A 22,630-nucleotide genomic window follows, 5' to 3' on the forward strand; every position below is an offset into this window, starting at 1 on the left:
AGTTGGAAGGCATGATCTAGAGAGTGTCTCTTCTCTGCTCACACTTGTCCTGGAACTTTGCTTCTGTTCCTTCATCAGATAAAGGAAAAGAAAAAACATCTCTTTTTGTTTTAAACCAGACAGGTAGAATAACGTGCTCAGTGCCCAGTCCTGAATGTCATCATATATATCGTTGTCTTCCCTGTGATGGGCTTGTTGGTCGGCATGACTTTGGAGACCATGTGCCCACCCTCCTCCAATGATCCCTCCATTCTGGGCTCTGAATCTCCACTGCAGTTATTTTTATTTAACCCTGAGAATTAACAGAAACAACTCTTTGTAAAGGTAATGGAGAGGAACAATTAAGAAGTATCCCAATGCCCTTGGGAATACTGTGTTTTCACTGTGTCATTAAACTTGATCGTAACTATAAATAACAAGCTCCAATGGTAAATAACGGGGTTTGAGCTGAGCCTTTGTTTTCTCCCTGTAAGAAACAGAGGGGTCTCTTAGCAAAGACTTACCTGTCTGGGTCAGGTGTGTATGCCTCCTATTGCTCCTCAGTGTCCTAGGGCCACTCAGCTCTAAGATGGTCACACCAGGTCTGGTGCTTTCTCAGTGATTGTAGAGAAAAGCCCACCTGATCTGTGAAGTCATTGCTGGTTGGTTTGAGAGTCAACCACAAGAGTCTTTATGATCTGATCGTGCTGCCCACTTCACGTGGCCCCACCGTGGAACCCAGGTCATTTACATGAGGGCACTAGAGGATCAGGTGCATGGGGGAGAGACAGCTCTAGAATCAGAGGTTCAGAACACAGAGCACAGAGCTGAGAGCAGAGCAACCTCTAGGGTCACAGCCTCACCTGACGGAGAAGGTCCTAAATCTGATGTACGTTGACCCGGCAGATAACTCTGGACTGATGACAAAGTTTATTCAGAGCGCTCCCTCGAAGTCCTTGCTCTTCATGGTAACCCACGATGATGGCAGCAGCAGGTAAGTGTACAGTTGTATCACCGCAGGGGCCAGAGTCAGAGATGCCAGCTGAGGGCAGAGTGCCAGCCCTGTCAGGGTCCCGCAGGACACCCTTTGGGAGAGAACAGAGCTCCAAGGAACAGGAGGCTCCTTCAAGGAGAAGGAATGGGAGGCCACAATGAACAGATTGCATTTCCACAAAAATGATGAGCTGGTGGAGCACATGAATCCTAGAAATAAGAACTATTTCCAGGTAGCAAGACAAACTCATCACTGACAGTAAATAAAATAGCAAAGCTATTTCTTGGCCAGAGAGCTAAACACAGAGTGGGATTTACACACACACACACACACACACACACGTGCACTCAGATACAGTGCTTTTATGAGAGAGAAAGTGACCTGGCTCAGTGTTTCTCCAGATGTGCTCGTCTAAGTAAACATGTGCATCTTCACTGCATAACTTCCGAGAACCTCAAGGTCCTGATTTGCATTGTGACTTCCCAAGATGGGACTACTGAACAAGACATTTCCCAGATGTGTTTGAATTCAGATCTTCTTCTTTAATAGAGTATCTTCCCGGGCGGAAATTATTTGGCATATGCTTTGAAAAACTTGGATTTAGCCCACTTAGGAAAATCTGAGCTTATTTTTTTCTTTTCCTTTCTGCCCTCTTTCCTTTGTGAGCTCTAAATGGCAGCTTTCTACAAAGTAAGATTGTTTAGGGCTTCCCTGGTGGCTCAGCTGGTAAAGAATCCGCCTGCAATGCAGGAGACCTGGGTTCAATCCCTGGGTTGAAGATCCCCTGGAGAAGGGAATGGCTACCCACTCCAGTATTCTGGCCTGGAGAATTTCATGGACTGTATAGTCCATGGGGTCACAAAGAGTCTTAACGAAACTGAGTGACTTTCACTTCCAAGATGTTTAGGTTTGTTTTTTTTTTTCTTTTTTGATACTGACTTTTGTGAATATGAAAGATACAGTTTTGACATTTGCTTTCATCTTTCAGCATTTTCTGTCTGTTTTATTCTGTGGTCAGTAAACAGGCAGCAGCAAGGACCGGAAATTATGTTGTTTGGGGGTGAGGATAATTGGACCATAGCCCAGGGCTTTTCAGAATTGAGAATTAAAACTCTGTGCCCAGATTGAATCTAAAACGGTCCTTTGTTGTTGCTGTTCAGTCATTCAGTCACATCTGACTCTTTGTGATCTTCCCTGTCCACTGTCTCCCAGTTTTCTCAAACTCATGTCCATTGAGTTTTGAGTTTTTTATTCATCATCTAACCATCTCATCCTCTGTTGCCCCCTTCTCTTCCTGCCCTCCATCTTTTCCAGCATTAGGGTCTTTTCCAAAGAGTCCTGGATGTGGCTTTATGGGTAACTAGAGGCTTCCCGGATGGCTCAAGCAGTAACAAACCTGCCTGCCAATGCAGGAGACACAGGTTCGATTCCTGGGTCAGGAATATCCCATGCAGAAAGAGATGGCAACCCACTCAAGTCTTCTTGCCTGGGAAACCCCATGGACAGAGGAGCCCGGCAGGCTACAGCCCATGGGGTTGCAAAGAGTCGGACACGACTGAGCACACATGCACACAAAGATGTGACACACTCAGCCAGTATTCACGTCTCTCTCCTGCCCTGTGCCCCAGGATAGCAGATGCTGCTTTAGAAACCTGTCCTAGGACCAGACTGTGTTCTAGGGTACACACCCAAGTCTGCAGGTGAGACATTCATAGGCTTCCCCCCTTTGCATCCCTCCAGGCTGAAGGAAGATGCCAAGAAGGCCATAGAAGCCCTGGGAAGTACAGAGATCAGGAACATGCGATTCAGGTCAAGCTGGGTGTTTGTGGCAGCAAAAGGCTTTGAACTTCCTGCAGGAATTCAGAGAGAAAAGGTGAGTGGTTGTTAAACATCCCTTCTTCTCAGACAGTTACCGTATGTCCTAGCAATTCCATTCACAGATGCACAGCCAAGAGAACAAAAACACATATTCGCACAAAAACTTGCGCAGGAATGTGCTATTACTCCTAACAGCAAAAAAGCAGAAACAACCCAAAGATTGGATGAATGGACTTAAAAATGTATAAATAAAATAGATATAAGTGCCCACTGGAACATTATTCAGGCACATAAAGAAATGAAGTATTGATATATGCTGTGACATGAGTGAACCTTGAAAACACACTGAGTGAGGAAAACCAAAACCAAAAGGCCGTATACCGTATGATTCCACGCGTATGAAAGTTCCGTAACAGTCAAAACCCAGAGAGAGAAAGTAGATTAGGAGCTCACTGGGCTATGAGGCATGGTAAGTGGGTATGTGCTTTCTTATTTCAGGGGTGAAAATGTTTTCGTTTGTGTTTTGCCAGGATGTGGCTTGCAGGGTCTTAGTTCCCTGACCAGGGTTTGAATCCAGGCTCCAGCAGTGAAAGCACCAATTCCTTACCACTAGACTGCCAGGGAATTCCCAGAATATGTTTTAAAATTGAGTGTAATGATGGTTGCATGTCTCTGAATATACTGAAAACCACTGAGTAACCACTTTACCATTAAAACCAGTAAAAACCACTTTAAATAGATGAATTTTATAGATATGCAACAAGCAACACAGGTTTACTATATAGTACAGGGAACTATAGTCAATATTTTGTAATAATCTATAACAGAAAATAATCTGAAAAATAATATATGTGTACATGTATAACTGAATCACCTCGCAGTGTACCTGAAACATAAGTCAGTTATCAGTTCAGTAGCTCGGTTGGTCTGACTCTGTGCAAGCCCATGGACTGCAACACGCCAGGCTTCGCTGTCCATCACCAACTCCCGGAGCCTGCTCAAACTCATGTCCACTGAGTCAGTGATGCCATCCAACCGTCTCAGAAGGGGATCCTCTGTCATCCCCTTCTCCTGTCTTTAATCTTTCCCAGCACCAATGTCTTTTCCAATTAGTCATTCGTCGCATCAAGTGGCCAAAGTATTGGAGTTTCAGCTTCAGCCTCAGTCCTTCCAATGAATGTTCAGGCTTGATTTCCTTTAGGATGGACTGGTTGGATCTCCTTGCAGTCCAAGGAACTCTCAAGAGTCTTCTCCAACACCACAGTTCAAAAGCATCAATCCTTCAGCACTCAGCCTTCTTTATGGTCCAACTCTCACATCCGTAAGTGACTACTGAGTAGGCTGGAGCAAATCCCATTCTAGGAATTGATCCTCTTTTCTTATTTTGCTCACAGCTGGCACATTAAACATTGTTGATTAGATGAATGGATACATTAAATCCTTTTCTTTCCTTTGCACAGATCAACCACTCAGATGATGTGAAGAACAGGTATTCTGGCTGGCCAGCCGAGATCCAGGTAGAAGGCTGCATACCAAAAGGGCCCAGCTAACACTGCCCCGCCTCGATAAATGGGCTTCTTATAGACAAATGCATCCTGAATGGACTACGGCCCTTTTCCAATGGTCAATATTTGATGAATATTTCAGGTTTGTCAACCAACCAATCAAAATATTTGCCAGTTGTATAAAATCTTGTCCCACAGACTTTTTATGCCAGTGTTTATAGAGTGAAGATGTTGAGCTGAAATACACGGGAGTGTTCAAGAGGATTCAGTGACATCACCTGGGAAGCAGCCCCTGCCTGTCCAGGTGTGGAGCTATTTTATCATCAGATCCAAGTTTGACCCATGTGGTCCAGATAGCTCTGCAGAGAGAAAACCTTTATTCTCCGACCACGGAGCACACCCTTGTTATGGACGGTCATCTCGTAGGGACAATGAGCAGCAGCCATAGGGCTTAGCTACCTTCTTGGGTCAACCTTCTTGAGCTCTCCCTGCAGGTCCCTGAACTTATTCATTCATCCCACAAATGTGGGTGCGCCTAACTCAGGCACAAGCAATATGATGGTGAAGAGATTCAGTGTCTGCCTCCATGCAGGGGTGTTGCTCCAGTGGCACCTTGTTTAACAGGATGGGGAGGAGGGATCTCTGATGGGCTGGGTGGGCAGGGGCTGCTCTCAGGAGGACCACTGTACAACCCAGACTTCCTAGGAGACACACAGTAGATCCACATACCAAGATGCCCAGTGCCTTGGGGTTAAGAAAACCAAGTCATTGCCAAATGCTCTTTCTGACCTCCCTCCCAAATCTGGCTCCCAGAAACGATAGGAGACTTTGATGCCAGCTTGATAGTGCTTATCTAGCCTCCAGTTTCTCATCTATCCATAGAGGGGTTGGAACAGATGAACGGTTTTCTTTTTTTTTTTTTTTGAACGGTTTTCAAGTACGTTTATCAGCAGGCCTCCTTTTAAAAACATGGCAGTATGTGTCACCCTGAATTTCAGCATCCTTGCAGGACCCGACTCCCCAAGTCTCAGTGGCTGACAGCAGTGCTGAGTCCTCCATGGTTGTAGACGGGCTGCAGGGCAGTGGAGGCTCAATTCTGAGCGTGGGGGCCAGGCTGAAGGAGGGTCCCTATTGGGCATGGAAGCCAGAGAGAGCACAAGTGCAGATGTTTGCCAGAGATCCTGCCAGGACACATGTGAGCCCTCATCATTGCATCCCGCTGCCAACCAGGGTGAACGTCAGCCTCCTGGCAGTGGCGGGGGGTGACCGTCGGCCCCTCAGGGAGCCTGCGTCTCTTTCTGCAGAGGAGTCTGCAAACCACTCGGTGGGATCTTGGCTGGGGCCCTGTTACAGGCTAGACTCTGTTCCTCCCTGACTCGTGAGTTGAGTCATAACTAACCGGCAGCACCACAGAATGTGACCTTGTGTGGAAATAGGGTCACTCTTGGTGTAATAAGTTCAAGTCAGGTGGCCCCTATCCAGTGTGACTGGTGTCCTAACAAAAAGGAGAAATTTGGACACAAACAGGCCATCAGAGAGAACCCCCTTCTGGGCTCTGAACCACCTTAGAGGAAGCCTGGAAGGGAACTTGAGGGTCACTGAAAAGGCAGCAGAATGGAGATCCCAGGAGGGTGGGGGCTGGAGGAGGGAGGGGTGATCAGGACTTGAAGGGCAGCAGACTCCTCTCAGGACTCACGGTGGGCGCCTGGCATTACACACTTGTCCAGACCCACCGGGCGTCCAACCCCAAGAGTGACCCTACTGTAAACCATGGGCTCTGCGTGATGACAATGTGTCAGTCCGGGGGTCACCCCTCTGGAGGGGGGGGAGGGGGGGTCGACAGAGGGGAGGCTGTGCCTGTGATGGGGGGTGAGGCAGGGAGTCTAGGGGAAATCTCAAAATCTCTGTATCTTCCTCTTTTTACTGTGAACCTAAAACAAATAAAGTCTATTACAAAACAAAGCTGTCAAGGAAACAGACTCAGATGGGCAGCCACCCGTCCTGAGCGTCTGTCCTCTCTCCCCAGACGCCCCACCCTGCCCCCATGTGGAAGTCAGCCTGAGCCTCCCCTACCCCCAGCCCCACCCTAAGAACTTTCCCAGCAGGGCCGCCCCGCCTCTCTCTGCTGCTGGAGAGCGGGTGGACCTGCAAGGACTGCCCCTCCCATGAGAAGGCAGGGCCTCTAACCTCCACCCTGTGAAAGGCAGGCACTTCTGAGCTCTAAGAATCTCTATTACCAATATGCCTGGATTTTTTGACAGGCTTCCCTGGTGGCTCAGCGGTAAAGAATCCGTCTGTCAATGCAGGAGATGCGGGTTCAATCCCTGAGTCGGGAAGATCCCCTGGAGAAGGAAATGGCAACCCACTCCAGTATTTGTGCCTGGAGAATCCCATGGATAGAGGAGCCTGGTGGGCTGCAGTCCAAGGGGTCTTAAAAGAGTGATTGAACACACACACACACACACACACACACACTGGACTTTAGACATCACAGATTCAGAAATGGAGCATGTTCCTGTCTAAGGAGCTGAGCCCCTCTACTGCCCAGCAGCCCTTTGTCACCCCCTAGCCCAGACAGACACTGCCCACCCAGGCCTGTCCTCCGTCCACAGGCACCATGCATGCATGAGGGCAGACAGCCTCCTAGCACCTGCCCTGAGATGGGTCACCATCATCCCCCAGCCCCGCCCCTGCACCGCTGGAGCAAGGGGGGGTCCAGACAGTGACAAGTTGGGGGATTTCCACCCACAGAGGCCTCTGCCACTCCACCACCCTGCACAGACACACACTTAGAACTCCTCACCTGTGCACAGGCTCCCAGTTCCTCACCTCCTCAAGCCATTAGTGGGGGAGACACTGCATGGTCTCTGCGCAACCGAGAAAGCAAACTCAGAAGGAGCAGTCCTGCTGAGGGTGTATGAGCACCCGGGCCAGCCCTTCCTCGGAGGGTCAGTGGGCCGGGTGGGATGAGGGACCCCGGCCAGGGTTCATCACCAAGCTCCGGCCTGAAACCCCGGACAGCAGTTTACGAACTAGTCCAGCACCTTGATGCTGCTGAGGCCCTGATCCTTCCCAGAGAGACTTCCTGAAGGGCGTGCCGAGGGGCGCTGCTGTGCTGCTGGGGAGGGTGGGTCCTCAGCCACCTCCTTAGCGAACTTCCCTCGCTGCCTCCATGGAAGTGGTCCCACTTTGTCTGGCCTCTGCAGTGTCTTCCCTGTGCCTTTCCTGGAGCTGCAAAGGCATCCACCCTGTGACACAGTTGATGAATCAGAAAACTCACTGCAAAGTCAGCTGTCCAGTTCTTCCCTCCATCTTCCTCCTCTGCCCAGGGGTCTCTGGATGGTGACCTGGGCATCAGGTCCTGCAGGACGCAGATCCTGGAAACTCCCCCCAGGACCTCTTCATGCCAGGCTTTGAAAACCATCTTTTAAGCCTCCAAATTTCTTCTTTAGAGGAAATTTTGCCCACAAGTCAGGTGAATGAGCAAAAAAGTGCTCGGGATTCATTTTATTAATTTTCTAAGATTTTTTGTTTTGTTTTGGAAAGCCTCATGGGTGTGACGCTGAGACGGAGGCAGAATCCCCCCATCCTGTGCCAGCCCAGAACCCCCAGGTCTCCTTGGGGCCCCCAATACTCTGGTGATGGGAGTGCCCAACTCACCCTCACTTCAGTCACAGCGAAGGGAGGGCTTTGGGACCCCCAGGGGGTGCATACCTGTAGTTTTGCAGGCGAAGTAACCCACACAGGACCAGGAAGTCAGGCTCACTCCTGGGAACCAGCCCAAGTGTGAGGGTACGCACCTCGCGCTTACATGAAGGATGCTGTGGAGGAGCTGTGGATGTCCCTTCCTGGAATGTTCAGAGCTTAATACGGGCAGAGAGTGGCAGCACACAGAATCTCAGAAAGGCCTGGGCAGCGCCATGCTAAGTGACCCATTCTCCAAGTGTGGTCAGCCCCGGCCTGCCGGAGAACCTGTTAGCCCCATTACCCGCGCCCCCCCACCCCGCCCCTCCCTGTGGTTCACGAGCCCACCAGGAGACTGATGCAGCTGAAGTCAGTATCACTGTGTGAAGCAGCAGGAAATGGATGGACGCTTCAGGTTTCATTTCTGTGGCAGGCTAATGGTTTCGTTTCTAGGGCAAGCCGTTAGTTTCATTTCCCTTACTTCTGGGAAAGCAAGCCACGAGGGCAGGAGGGATCCTATAAAAAGAAAGGGAGGAATGGGCAGAGATGACTTGCCGGCCTCCCTCCTACAAGTGCACAGGTAAGAGCTGGGTCAGTGCGGGGAGGGCTGCTTATTGCGTCTTCCTGCAGCAGATCTGCTTCCTGATAAACGTGGCTTGTGCCAGAAGGCTGGAGGCAGAAAGATGCTGTTTCTGAAGTTGCCTGCGTTGTGCGCTGGTGCTGGCCCCTAGCCATCCCTGCATGCACGCTCTAGAAAGGGAGCGGCGGGACTGGGAACACAGGGGGTCCCCATCTCCCCGAGTCTGGCCAAAGACCTTGTGACCACTCAGAGGTGGCTTCTGGAACTTCCATGGAAGTTGCACATCCTGAGGAGGGGAGAGAGTTTCATGCTCTGTGAAGCTGTGATTTATAATAAGAAATATATTAACTATAGTCACCTGCTGTACATTGCATCTCCACAGCTAATAATGTGTAGCATTTTAGAAAGTTGCTAAGAGAGTAGAAGGCTTCCCAGGTGGCAGTAGTGGTAAAGAACCCGCCTGCCAATGCAGGAGACTCAGGAGATGCAGGTTCGACCCTCAGGTTGGGAAGATCCCCGGGAGAAGGGCATGGCAACTCACTCCACTATTCTTGCCCGGAGAATCCCATGGACAGAGGAGCCTGGGAGGCTACAGTCCATGGGGCTGCAAAATAGACACGACTTAGAGACTAAACAATAACAACAAAAACAGTAGATCTTAAAAGTCCTCATCGCAAGAAAAAAAAAGTAAGTATGAGGATAGATATTAACTCATCCAGGTGACTATTTCATAATATTCACAATTGTAGGGGAAAAGGAGAGATTATTTGGTCTGTGTCAGTTCCAGCCTAACAGGTGTTCCTAAAACCCTCAGAAGGGAGGAGAGCGTCGGCTTCTGTTATGGTAATCAGGTGGTGTCAGGTCCCTGTGTTATGTTAATGAGATGGGAGCCGGTTACCTAGGTGAGCGGTCACGTGACAGAGGACTGGCACTTCCAGCCACTCCCTTCCTCCCGGAAGAGAAGCAGGGCAGGAGGTTGAGTTCAATCTCTGATGGTCAGTGATGAAATCACTCAGGTCTATGCAATGAAGCCGCCTGAAAACCCGAGTGTTTGGAGGGCTTCTGGAGCGCGCTGGAGATGCGGGAGAGCGGCGCTCGCAGACGGAGCGGAAGCTCCACCCTCGCCCGGCGCCTGCCATCTGGCTTTTTCCGAGCTGGGCTTCCCTGGCGGCTCAGCTAGTAAAGAATCCACCTGCAATGAGGGAGGCCTGGGTTCGATCCCTGGGCTGAGACGATCCCCTGACGAAGGAAAAGGCCACCCACTCCAGTTTTCTGGCCTGGAGAATTCCGTGGACTGTATAGTCCATGGGGTCTCAAAGACTCGGACGTGACTGAGCGGCTTTCACTTTCACTTCTCCTGAGTTGTGTCTGTGTGCGTGCGATTTCACTCAGTCATGTCCGAATCTTTGTGATCCCACGGACTGTAGCTCAGCAGGCTGTCCATGGAGATTCTCTGGGCAAGAACACTAGAGTGGGTTGCCGTGCCCTCCTCCAGGGGATCTTCCCCACCCAGGGTTCCCACCCGTGTCTCTTTTGTCTCCTGCATTGCAGGCAGGTTCTGTAAAGAACTAGCGCCACCTGGGAAATCCTTTTATAATTAACCTGTGATCTAGTCAGTGAAAGGTTTCTGCTCTAGCAGATTATTCAAACCCAAGAGGGGCGGTGGGATGAGGTTGGGGGTGTCTTTGCTAGCAGTTTGCATCTGAAATGGGCAGTGTTGACTGGGGAAAAAATGCACATGAGATTTGTGAGTTAAGTTCTATTTGGGGCAAAATGAGGATGGTAGACTGGGAGACAGCGTTTTGGATAGCTCTGAGGAGCTGCAACAAACAGCTAGTGGGGAAGTCAGTAATATCTGATTTTAGTGAAGGGCGTACATGCAATCAAGCACGCATTTCGGCAGAAGCTCACAGCTAGTCATGAGGAGCAGATGTCACTATTACTGATTTTAGTGCTTTTCTAGATATGAGGAGATTCAAGAATTGTGCTCATAAAATCTTCTCCGGAAAATATCTATCTGAATACCTGTTCTGCCAGTTTTTCCCAGAGCACAGAGGGCCTTGTTCCTGATCTCCATCCTGAACTACTTTCAGGGGAGCTACTGCAGTGGCTCAGGATTTAATCCTTGTAGAGTTAGATGTGTGTGTGTGTATGTGTGTGTGTGTGTCTGTGTGTGTGCTCAGTCACTCAGTTGTGTCCAACTGTGACCCCATGGACTATAGCCCAACAGGTGCCTCTGTTCATGGGATTTCCCAGGCAAGAATACTGGAGTGGGATGCCATTTCCTTCTCCAGGGATCTTCCTGACCCAGGGATCAAACCCAAGTCTCCTGCATTGGCAGGCATATTCTTTGCCACTGTGCCGCCCGGGAAGCCTAGAGACAGATGACAAGTGCCCATTTGCAATTGGCAGCAGGATGGGGTGGGGGCAGGTGAGTAGGGTGCACCCCATCTGATAATAGTCTGCTGTCATCTCCCGGTAGATAGTGTCTGAATTGAGTCAACTGTTTGATGATATAGAATGACACACTTTGGAACTCGTATCAGAATTGAAGCCCCAAAGCCTGATCTCAGAGCTTCAGGATCCCTCTTGCTTGAGGCAGTAGTGGCCAAGAGGCCTCCTGACACTGTTTCTCGAGGGGCAAGGACACCTGCTTTCTAGCATTTGCTGATTCCCATTGTAGCATGAACTGGTGGATTATTACACCTTCAGAATTTTACTTAGAGACAGATATGATGCCAAGTCCACCCAGCAAAAAAGGCACTTGGGGGGAACAGATTAGGTATAAACCATGATGCTTTTGAACTGTGGGGCTGGAGAAGACTCTTGAGAGTCCCTTGAACAGCAAGGCGATTAAACCAGTCAATCCTAAAGGAAATCAACCCTGAATATTCATTGGAGGGACTGATACTGAAGCTGAAGTTCCAAAAATTTGGCCACCGATGTGAAGAGCCGACTCATTAGAAAAAACCCTGATGCTGGGAAAGGTTGAGGGCAGGAGGAGAAAGGGATGACAGGATGAGATGATTGGATGGCATCACCGATTCAATAGACATGAATTTGAGCAAGCTCCAGGAGACTGTGAAAGAGGGAGCCTGGCATGCTGCAGTCCATGGGGTTGCAGAGAGTCAGACACGACTGAGTGACTGAACAGCAATGGTGTGAGTGTCCTAGGGTTGTCATGGCACAGTATCCCAGACTAGAGGGCTTACAAAATGAAAATTTAGTCTCTCCCAGCCCTGGAGGCTGGAAGATTGAGATGGAGGCATTAGCAAATCCTCCTGAGATTCTGCATAGAGTCCATCCCTGTCTCTTCCAGCTTCTGCTCATTGCCAGCACTCCTTGGCACTACTGGGGGAAAATATCTGAGGATGCTGCCAGCAGGATGAAAACCAAAAAGCAGAGGCCTTTTCATGGGATCATACTTTCTCTAGACACTTGCTGAAGGGTCATGTATTTTGTAAGACGAGGAATTTCGTGGAGGAGACTGGCCCCATGGGAAACAATCAGATGCAGAACAGAGAAAAGGCTAAACCTCAGGGACTCAGAGAAATGAAGAATAGAAAGATGCAAAAGAGCTGTAAAAACCCAGATTTAGTTTTAGTCCCCAACCAGTGGGAGGGGCTGGCTGAGAGTCTTTTCCTCTAAAGCTAGCCACAGGGCATTTGAGGGCTGCGTGCCAGCAATTCCTGGCCCGGAAGTGCCCGCTTCATCCCCCAGCAGCCCCACACATCGGGAATTGGCTGACCATAGATTGGGGTTACCTGTAAGATTGGCCTTCCACCCAACACTCAGCTGAGCAGTCTTACTGCCCTTCATCCACAGGAGGGAACAGAGGTGCTGTCTTAGGATTTCAGCACCGAGATAAGGGTGCTCCCTCCACTGGACAGCCTTTGCAGGGCTCCCCCAGGAGCGGGGCCGAGCCTGGGGGGGTCTCCCTTTCCTTAGGGTCTCCAGGTCAGTGGGGCTGACTGCTCAGAAAAGTGCAGGTAGAAGACTTCTCCACCTCCTTCCAGCCCATACCCAAATGTCAGGTCTAGCCCCAGCCATGTCAGGAAAGGCCAGGGCACAGCCCGGAAAGAGCAAGGCAGAGAGGACCAGAGGGGCCAGCCCCCAATCCCAAAGAAAGGAGCCGCCCCTGGGCTGGGCTTTCTGAGCCCCCAGGAGACAAGTGTGCTTCTCCCCGTTCCCTGAGCTCATCCTGACCTCAGGACCTTTGCACTTGGACTTGCTCTGCCAGGAAGGTTCCTCCCCAGGTCCTCACATAATAGTTCCTCTCTTCATTCATTTCCTGTTTTCTGTAAACACGGACCCGCCCTCAAACAGCCCCTGCCTCCACCTCTGACACTGACCCCAGCATCTGTCACCCACGCCCTTTCGTCCAGACACTCCATCGTCACCTGGGGTTGCATTACTGCAGGCTTCTTCATTGATCGGCTTTCTTGTGTTTTTTTTTTGGGGGGGGGGGGTCCCCGTGACAGAATGTGTGTACCGGAGACAGGGACTTCATCTGGCTTGCTCACCACTGAATCCTCATGGCAGGAACCACCTCGCACATAGTTGGTCCTCGTATTAGTTTGCTCAGGCTGCTGTAACGAAGTGCCGCAGGGTAGATGGCTTAGACAACAGAAATTTATTTTCTCCCAGTCTGGAGGTCAGAAGTCCAAGACTAAGGTGTCAGCAGGGTTACTTTCTCCCGAGGCCGCCTGGGCATGGAGACGGCGGTCTCCCCGTGTCCTCATCCGCTCTTGCCTCTGTGTGTATTTGTCCTAATCTGTTTTTTCTAAGACGCCAGTGAGATTGGATTAGTGACCTTGTTTACCTCAATCACCTCTTTAAAGGGCATCTCTCCAGTATAGACATACACCGAGGTCCTAGGGGTTAGGGCTCTGACCTATGAACTTGGGGACACAATTCACCCTGCATCAGTCCTCAAAACACATCTGTTGAATGAATGAATAAGTGAATGAACCACCCGCACTTTTAAAGCTAGGCCAATGGCACACACAAGGCGATGAATGTGCAGATCCAGTTTGAGGGAAGGTAAAAAAACCTGGCCCAGCATTCAGAGGTGGCATCAAATAGGAAAAGGTAGGTTAGGACCAAATTCTTTAGGAACTTTGTTCTGAAAGAAAAAGACCCCAGAAGTTTTTAGAAAGCGCAGTGATAGGATGAGCCAGGGTTTAGACGGGAAAGGGCCACAGTGTGTGCAAGGGTGGAACCACTGTTGTGAGGAGGGGATGGATGGAGGGCTGGAAACGGGGCACACATGGATGCCCCAAGGGGCAGCTATGGGGTAGGCACCACCTCGAGACTCCAATCCTCCCCACTGGTTAGTGCCCTGGAGCTGGCCTGACAGATGCCCCCAACTCAGACACACAGGACATCTATTCTCTCCCGGTTCTCAGGCCAGAAATTCCAGGGTGAGGTGTCGGTAGAGTTAGTTCTTCCCAGAAGCTCTGAGGGAAACCCCTTTCAGGCTCCTCTCCCAGCTTCTGGGCCCCTGATCCCCTCGGGGGTCCCTGACGTGGGGCAGCGACCCTCCAGTCTCTGCCTCCGTTGCCCTACAGCCAAGGGGCTCTGAGTCTCAAACCCTCTCCGCCTGTCTCTTCTTGCATTTCGGGCCCACCGTCATCCCCAGATCTGCCTCAATTCCACTGCAAGTAGACTTTTCCAAATAAGGTCACAGTCACATATCCAGGTGGACTCGCATGGGAGGGAGCGAAGCCATCCAACTCACTGTCTCCACTCTGGCCCCAGTAGTGGGGTGGCTGGGGGCTGGGCATAGTGGGAAAATGTTCATGACCCAGAGTCCCTGGCCGGCCTCTGGGCCCTGACTCAGGCCAGTATCTAGACCTCTGCACTTTACCTTCTTGACCTGAAAAAGTGCATATTAGGCACTGACATGCAGGGTTGCTGTGAAAATAGCATCATAGGTTGCTGTGAAATGAGCATTTCAGAGCAGTGCTGGGTGAGGCCAGCTGTCTCTAGGCGGAAGACCACCTGATTATAGGTCCCACGGAGAAGTAAGAGACCCCAGAAACCTTTTCTCCCAGAATCTCCAGCAGCCTGACCCAGCCTGGGTGAGAAACAGCAACGGCGGGGCAGAGATTGGCTACCAAGGGACCCTGGAGGGGCTCCCTGTCATCTCTCCACGCCTTACTGCTTCCTCTTCGCCCTGAGCTGTAGGTGACAACGCGGAGCCCAGCAGAAGTGACAGCAGAACCTTCAGACTCTCCCGTGGAAGCGTAGAGTCCACTTGTCTCCAGGCCCACCAACGTCCCTTTTGTGTTCTGTGCCCGTTTGCTGCCATCAGCCCCGTCTGCAGACAGGCCTGAGCTGGGCTGCTGGTCTCCCCTGAGTCGGTGAGCAGCAGGTGAGTTGTAAGGGATTAGATGAGGCAGAGCTGGAAGAAATACAGCCCCCAGGAAGGTCTGCTGGGGGACCTCTGGGCCACATTCCCGTCTTGCGTCTTTGCAGAGCTTGCCGAGAGGACCAGAGGCACTGAGCCCCGAAGACCGCACACCCCAGCTCTCCGAGCAGACAGTCATGTCGATGTCCTTCAGGCCTTTGAAGTACAAGAGGCACACTCAGACTTCCACTCAGCACCACCCAAAGCAAGACATTTACTTCCATCAGCAGCCACCAGGGCCACCATTGGGGCAGACAATGAGTCCCCCACAATGGCAGGTGGAAGAGAGCAACCCAGACTTCCTTCCCAACAACTTCAATCAGCTGAATTTGGACCCTCAGCAGCCAGAAGCAAAAGGGGGCCAACAGATGTCAAAGGTAAGGTGAGAGGAGGGTGGGTCAGGAAGGGTGCATGCATGGGGAGGGCTGGGGGGATGTGGAGAGAAGTGTGTGTGTTAGTCACTCAGTCGTGTCCGACTCTTTGAGACCCCATGGACCGCAGCCCGCAAGGCTCCTCTGCCCATGGGATTCTCCAGGCAAGAGTACTGGGGTGGGTTGCCGTTTCCTCCCCCAGGGGATGGATCTTTACGACCCAGGGATGGAACCTGGGTCTCCTGCATTGCAGGCAGATTCTTTACCATCTGAAAGAAGGTGGAGGGGTTGGGGGGAAGTGGGGAATAAAACCTACCAGTCTAGTCCAGTCCCCATGGCACAGCTGGTGCCCTCCCCCTCCCCCAACCTTCTGGGCACTTCCAACAAGCCCCAGGGGCAGAAACAGTCTCTGGGGCACCATGACCTTCCTGGACATGGATCTGGGGCCTCCGTTCTCTGTGCTGGGGTCTCCTGCCTGGGAGCTTTCCCTCCAACTGTGACTGCCACAGTCATACTGCCAGCCACCCCCTACCCCAGCCCTGCAGGCCCGGGGTGGGCTTCTCCCCTCCCTCCAACTGGGAGTGCCTGCCCTCGCAGGGCCATCTCCCAACTCACACGGGCACCTCCACCTCCAGCCCACAGCAGTGGAAGCCAAGCCTCTGCAGGAACAAATGCAGAGGCCTTGCCTCTGGCACACCTGGGTCCGCCTCTCGCCCCTCCTGTCTCCAACCCCACATGAGCAGATTCACCAATTCAGTCGCAAATTCCAGAAAGCGATGGGAGTCCATCAAAGGCCAAGGCTGTGAGTCTGTCTGTCTCCTCCAGGGGCCGGAAAACAACCTGTACAGAAAGTATGAGGAGAAGGTGCGGCCCTGCATTGACCTCATCGACTCCCTACGGGCCCTGGGCGTGGAGCAGGACCTGGCCCTGCCCGCCATTGCCGTTATCGGGGACCAGAGCTCCGGCAAGAGTTCCGTGCTGGAGGCTCTGTCGGGGGTTGCCCTCCCCAGGGGCAGCGGTAAGTACTGCTGGGGCAGCCTCCTGCAAGCCACAGAGCATCCCAGGACCAGTAGGCTCAGGAGAGGTCACGGGAAGCCCCCCTGGACCGGTGATGTGGGCAGGGGGCGGTGGGGGGGTGGACCTGGATGCTCCTGCTGCCCCTAGGTTCTGAGTCCTCTTTCACGTGGCAACAGTCATTGCTGGGCTTTGTATCAGTTGGTTTCTTTCTAGTCCTCTGCTGCTGCTAAGTCACTTCAGTCATGTCCGACTCTGTGCGACCTCATAGACAGCAGCCCACCAGGCTCCCCCATCCCTGGGATTCTCCAGGCAAGAACACTAGAGTGGGTTGCCATTTCCTTCTCCAATGCATGAAAGTGAAAAGTGAAAGTGAAGTCGCTCAGTCGTGTCTGACACTTAGCGACCCCATGGACTGCAGCCTTCTAGGCTCCTCCATCCATGGGATTTTCCAGGCAAGAGTACTGGAGTGGGGTGCCATTGCCTTCTCTGTCTAGTCCTCTAAGACTCTAGAAACATTTCTATGTTAATTTGTTAGTTTCTGGTAACATGTAAAGTCTTTTTGAAGAATTTTCTCAAATTTGAGAAGCTACTAGCCAGGATCATGGTGTGATAAGACACAACGTTTCATTTTAAAAAAGAAATTTTTTTTTTGGTCACCGTCTCAAGGCATGTGGGCTTTCAGTTTCTCAACAAGGGGTCAAACCTGCACCCCCTGCATTGCGAGTGCAGAGTCTTAACCCCTGGACCACCAAGGACGTTCCTGCTTCCTTTCAAAAAAAAACAAAAGACAAAAAAATTTAAGCCTGTGTAGAATTAAGCATGGCAACCCACTCCAGTATTCTTGCCTGGAGAATCCCATGGACAGAGGAAACTGGCAGGCTACAGTCCATGGGGTCTCAGAGTCGGACAGAACTAACTAACACTACTACTACTATGATCGTCTGGGCTTCCCTGGTGGCTCAGTCGGTAAAGAATCTGCCTGCAGTGCAGGAGACCTGGGTTCAATCCCTGAGTTGGGAGGATCGCCTGGAGGAGGGCATGGCAACCCACCCCAGTATTCTTGCCTAGAGAATCCCATGGACAGAGGAGCCTGGCCGGCTACAGTCCATGGGGTCACAAAGAGTCAGACATGACTGAAGTGACTTAGTACACACACATTCAAGCACAGAATGAAAAAGCTGTCATACATTCTGACAATGAAAATAATTATAAAGGGGAAAAAAGGATGGACCTGGCACCCTAAAGTGGGTAGTTTCCCCTGTCCTGATTCCCTCTCATGCCCATCTTCTTCCAGCACTGCCCATCCGTCAAAAACAACAGGAACCCAGGGAGCCAGGGCTGCCTCCTGGGCACAGAGGAGGGTATGGGGGCTTCATGGACCCTGCACAGCCCTCAACAACCACCCAGACCAGGAGCCCCGGCCTGTGTGCCCTCCCAAGCATGGGCAGCCGGTCCTTTACTCCAGGGTCTCCTGTGAGAGCCCCATCAGCCCAACTCTGGTGTGTGATGGAGTCAGAGTGGACACCAGCAGCTCCTCCTCTCCACCCTGGGTTCAGCATTTCCAGGAGAAAAGCAACAGAGCAAAGCGTCTGGAGGCCGGTGTGGCCCTGGCAGTCTTTCGGGGCAGGCAGGAGCCCCTTACAGTAGTGCTTTGGGCTCCCTCCATGCCCGAGTGTCAGGGGCTGGGAGGGCTGGATGGGGTCAGGTAGATCTCACTGCTTCCCTCCCACTCCTACCCCAGTCCTGGCCCTTGGCTGCCACCTGGTCTGTGCCTGAGGCCTTCCTAGGGCCGGGGGTAATTAGTGGGGCTGGACTGAGTCCTCCCTAGAGAGGGATACAGAGTTCAGACAAGGCCTCTGAGGACACTGGGGAGGATAAGAGCAAAGGGTGGGGCTTCCCTGGTTGTCCAGTGGTTAGAACTCCATGCTCCCAGTTCAAGAGATGGGGGTTCGATCCCTGGTCAGGGAACCAAGATTCTACATGCCTTGTGGTGCAGTCAAAAAAGAAAAGAAAAGGGCACCTGTGAATACTTCTTTTTAAGGGAAACTTAGAGGCTGTTTGGGAAACTCTCTCTCAGGAATCATCACCCGGTGTCCGCTGGTGCTGAAACTGACAAAGCGGGAGTGTGAATGGACCGGGAAAATCACCTACCGCAACATTACGCAGCAGCTGCAAAATCCCTCCGAAGTGGAGTGGGAGATTCGGAGAGGTAGGGCCCTGCGGGCGTCTGCAAGTCGGCTCCTTCTCCCCCTGGGGTCATCAGCGGTCACCCAGGCCTCTCCAGCTCCACAGCGAGCACCGTCTCTTCTTTCCAGGCTTTCCCACGTGCCGGCCCTCTGCCTCTCACATGTCCCTCCTCCTTGCTACATAACCCTACCCTTTTGTGACTGTCAGTTTACCTGCCTCTCCTCTGGGAAGTGTCCCGGGCAGCACTCCTGCTTCAGCTACCCTGGTCAGTGCTGGGGACGTGTGTCCTGAGGTGCTGCTCTAACCTGAAGTGTCTGGTTGCCTGTGGCCGCATCCCTGTCCCCAAGCCCTGAGGTTTTCCCCAAGGCAAGCCCCGCTCACCCATCACTCCTAGAAGTACATCCAGCTCTTGAGATTAGCCTGAGGGAACCACCAAATGAGAAGGCTCAGTTGCTCCTGGAATGTCTTCCCAGGTGGCGCTAGCCGTAAAGAACCCCGCCTGCCAATGCAAGAGACATAAGAGACACAGGTTTGATCCCTGGGTGGGGGAAGATGCCCTGGAAGAGGGCATAGCAACCCCCTCTAGCCTTCTTGCCTGGAGAATCCCATGAACAGAGGAGCCTGGTGGGCTACAGTCCATAGGGTCACAAAGAGTCGGACATGACTGAAGTAGCACGCACACACGCTCCTGAAATCCACTTCCATACCCACTCAGAGGGGACCCTGGAGGTCATCCCCTCGCAGCCCTGCCTCCAAGGTCCCTGAGCCTGCCCACCCCTCCCCAAGGCATCTTCCCCTTCCTGCTCTCAAGCTGGGCTCAGCCAGACAGGCAAAAATTCCCTCTGATCATAACAAGAAACTCTGTGGCCATAGCTTCCATTCTAGGGAGATGGGCTTATGCCTCACTGAGCAGCAAACTGCATCTGAGGCTGGGGTTTTCACATGACTCCTTGGGCTCAGCTCCCTGAGAACCCTGTGTCTCCAGCTAGCTCACCAGAGGGATCACTCCCCAAATTGCAAGGTGCTGCCTCAATTCTAGATCCACCCCCAAAACAGGAACTTCCTGAGATCTTCACCTGGCAAGTTTCCTAGCTTCAAATGATAAAAGCTCTGCACTGCCATGCCTGCTACACCCATCCTGTCCACATGTGCCCAGCACATCCTTCAGCGTGGCTGAGATCTGCCCAGTCTCTCTAGCTGTGAGCTCTGTGGGCAGGTCTGGGAGGGTACGTTCTGTGAACGTGGATGAATGTTCTGTGTAAGGATGAGTAATAAGCATCTTTAGAACAGCATCTCTAAAGCATCTATAGCATCTGGGAACTCTGGTCCACTGCAAGTAGGAGTGTGAGTTGGTGCAACTACTTTGGAAAATTGACAAAATATCCACTAAGGCTGTGTGCACACCCCATGACACCTCAAAACTCTAATCCTGAGTATCAGTTCAGTTCAGTTGCTCAGTCATTTCCAACTCTTTGCGACCCCATGAACTGCAGCACGCCAGGCCTCCTTGTCCATCACCAACTCCCAGAGTTTACCCAAACTTATGTCCATTGAGTCAGTGATGCCATCCAACCATCTCATCCTCTGTCGTCCCCGTCTCCTCCTGCCCTCAACCTTTCCCAGCATCAGGGTCTTTTCAAATGAGTCAGCTCCTCACATCAGGTGGCCAAAGGATTTCAGTTTCAGCTTCAACATTAGTCCTTCCAATGAACACCCAGGACTGATCTCCTTTAGGATGGACTGGTTGGATCTCCTTGCAGTCTCCAAGGAACTCTTGAGAGTTTTCTCCAACACCGCAGTTCAAAAGCATCAATTCTTCGGCTCTCAGCTTTCTTTATCCCAAGTATACCCCAGCCAAAATGTGCACACAAAGTCGCTTCTAGAATCTCTATAGCAGCACTATTATGATACCCGGATGGCGATGGTGGTAAAAGAATCTGCCTGCCAATGCAGGAGACATAATAGATTCAGTTCCTGGGTCGGGAAGATCCTTTGGAGGAGGGCACAGCAACGCACTCCAGCACTCTTGCCTGGAAAAGCCCATGGACAGAGGAGCCTGGCAGACTCCAGTCCATAGAATCGCAAAGAGTCAGACATGACTGAGTGACTTAGCAAGCAAGCAACTATGATTACCCATCCCCCACCCCCCAGCCCCAACCCCCCCACACCCCACAGACTGGATCAAGACACAGAATGGCAATGAAAAGGAACAGCCCTCAGCCACAAGCACCAGTATAAGGTAATCACACAAACGAAATGTTGAGCTGAGGAAGCAGGACCAAGAGAGGGCTTCCCCAAGTGGCTCAGCAGTGAAGAATCCACCTGTGATGCAGGAGCCACAGGAGACTCGGGTTTGATCCCTGGGTCGGAAAGATCCCCTGGAGGAGGGCATGGCAACCCACTCCAGTAGTCTTGCCTGGAGAATCTCATAGATAGAGGAGGCTTTCGAGGTACAGTCTATGAGGTCGCAAAGAGTCAGACATGACTGGCTTAGCATACATGCACACATGCATGATACCAAGAGAAGACATAGTTTATGATTCCTTTTATAATTAGGTGGGACCACAGGAAAATGCTCGTCTTGTAGGTCAAAAGTGATTATCCATCAGCAAATTCACTTAGCTCAACCAAGTATAAAGTACAAAAATGGGCAAAAGAGTAGATGCTGGTAAAGCTTAAGATAAGTGCTACTTTACCTGAGGGCTAGTGATCCACAGGGAGAGAGGGGCTTTAGCAGGGTAGGGGGCGCTGACCATGTTCTGTTTCTTGATATGTGTTTCTGTGACACCAATGGGTCCCGCCTGTGAAACTCACGAAGTCACAGGTTTAAGACAAAGGGTACTTTCCTGTATGTATGTTTCACTTCAATACAGAGTTACAAAATCATAGCTTAAGTAGTGACTGGGCTGCTGCTGCTAAGTCGCTTCAGTCGTGTCCGACTCTGTGCGACCCAATGGACAGCAGCCCACCAGGCTCCCCCGTCCCTGGGATTCTCCAGGCAAGAACACTGGAGTGGGTTGCCATTTTCTTCTCCAATGCATGAAAGTGAAAAGTGAAAGTGAAGTCGCTCAGTCGTGTCCGACCCTCAGCGACCCCATGGACTGCAGCCTACCAGGCTCCTCCGTCCATGGGATTCTCCAGGCAAGAGTACTGGAGTGGGGTGCATTGATAGCTAAAACAGGAAACATTTACAAAGTAGCCTGGTTGCCATCATTCTCCCACCTCCTAATCTCTAAAGAATTAGGCAATTCATCAGGGCTGTGCTTAAATTGCCTCCCTGTTTCTCACCTTAGGACTGTCCCCAGATACAGGTGAAACACATAAATAGGTGAGGAACATAAATCTGCCCACAGATTCCACTGCTTTTGCTTGGTTGGGTTCTTCATCTGGACTCAGGGTTTCTCCTCTCTTGGTCTCCACAGCCCAGAACATCATAGCTGGGAATGGACTTGGCATCAGCCATGAGCTCATTAATCTGGAGATCACCTCCCCTGAGGTCCCAGATCTGACCCTCATTGACCTTCCTGGCATCACCAGGGTGGCTGTGGAAAACCAGCCACAAGACATTGGACTGCAGGTGAGCCTCTCTGCGACTTGGGAGTGGGCCCCACGCTCAGCAGGGGGCACTTCTGAGGTCTCTGCCGGCAGCCCCCAGGGCTCTGGTGCACCTTCCCAGCCTGCTCTCAGTAGTTGAGGAAGAGACTGAAGAGGACAGTCTAGGGCTAGGGCCTCATACTTGGGGTCTGACAAGGGCCCAGCAGCCATGGAAACAGGCAAAGCTGACTCTGTAGGCCTGGAGGTGTATAACGCACACCCTGCCCAATGCTGTCCTGCGGAAATATGGATCCAGTGTTACCACTATCCTAATACTTAAAAGAAATCAGACATTGGATTTTTACATGGGATCTGCCAATTTTAGCCACAAGTTTTTTAAGTAATTCTACGTAAGTCAATCAGGACACAGATTGTGGTCTCTGGCTGGGGACAAGAAGGCTGGTACAGTGGAGGCATGAGAACCGCAGAGCAGTTCTGACCGATACAAACCAACAGCTGCTGAGCCTGGGGCTTCTTTACCAAAGACCT

At 51.6% G+C, this 22,630-nt stretch overlaps 2 protein-coding genes and 1 long non-coding RNA gene across 4 annotated transcripts in view; 2 read left to right on the top strand and 1 right to left on the bottom strand.

Moving 5' to 3' along the window:
- FAM3B (family with sequence similarity 3 member B) overlaps positions 1-4,495 on the top strand; it is a 66,725-nt gene extending 62,230 nt beyond the window's left edge. The window contains exons 6-8 of the mRNA XM_027546706.1: positions 886-973; positions 2,714-2,846; positions 4,252-4,495. Of these exons, the coding sequence (XP_027402507.1) occupies positions 886-973; positions 2,714-2,846; positions 4,252-4,341 (311 nt within the window). The 3' untranslated portion in view covers positions 4,342-4,495. The remainder of the gene's footprint in view (positions 1-885; positions 974-2,713; positions 2,847-4,251) is intronic.
- A 710-nt stretch (positions 4,496-5,205) lies between these two features.
- On the bottom strand, positions 5,206-8,280 carry LOC113895476. 2 transcript variants are annotated; one of them, XR_003511846.1, is made up of 4 exons: positions 8,011-8,280; positions 7,341-7,544; positions 7,100-7,163; positions 5,206-5,424 (listed from the first exon to the last, which is right to left on the bottom strand). It is a non-coding gene; the product is annotated as an uncharacterized LOC113895476 (long non-coding RNA). The 2 variants fall into 2 exon arrangements; XR_003511845.1 differs by having other exon boundaries at positions 7,100-7,544.
- A 74-nt stretch (positions 8,281-8,354) lies between these two features.
- The window catches only part of MX2 (MX dynamin like GTPase 2), a 37,324-nt gene continuing 23,048 nt past the window's right edge, over positions 8,355-22,630 (top strand). The window contains exons 1-6 of the mRNA XM_027546640.1: positions 8,355-8,560; positions 14,750-14,936; positions 15,041-15,349; positions 16,169-16,361; positions 18,438-18,569; positions 21,970-22,124. Of these exons, the coding sequence (XP_027402441.1) occupies positions 15,110-15,349; positions 16,169-16,361; positions 18,438-18,569; positions 21,970-22,124 (720 nt within the window). The 5' untranslated portion in view covers positions 8,355-8,560; positions 14,750-14,936; positions 15,041-15,109. The remainder of the gene's footprint in view (positions 8,561-14,749; positions 14,937-15,040; positions 15,350-16,168; positions 16,362-18,437; positions 18,570-21,969; positions 22,125-22,630) is intronic.

This window comes from Bos indicus x Bos taurus, chromosome 1 (genome assembly GCF_003369695.1).
Source record: "Bos indicus x Bos taurus breed Angus x Brahman F1 hybrid chromosome 1, Bos_hybrid_MaternalHap_v2.0, whole genome shotgun sequence".
Taxonomy (NCBI): domain Eukaryota; kingdom Metazoa; phylum Chordata; class Mammalia; order Artiodactyla; family Bovidae; genus Bos; species Bos indicus x Bos taurus.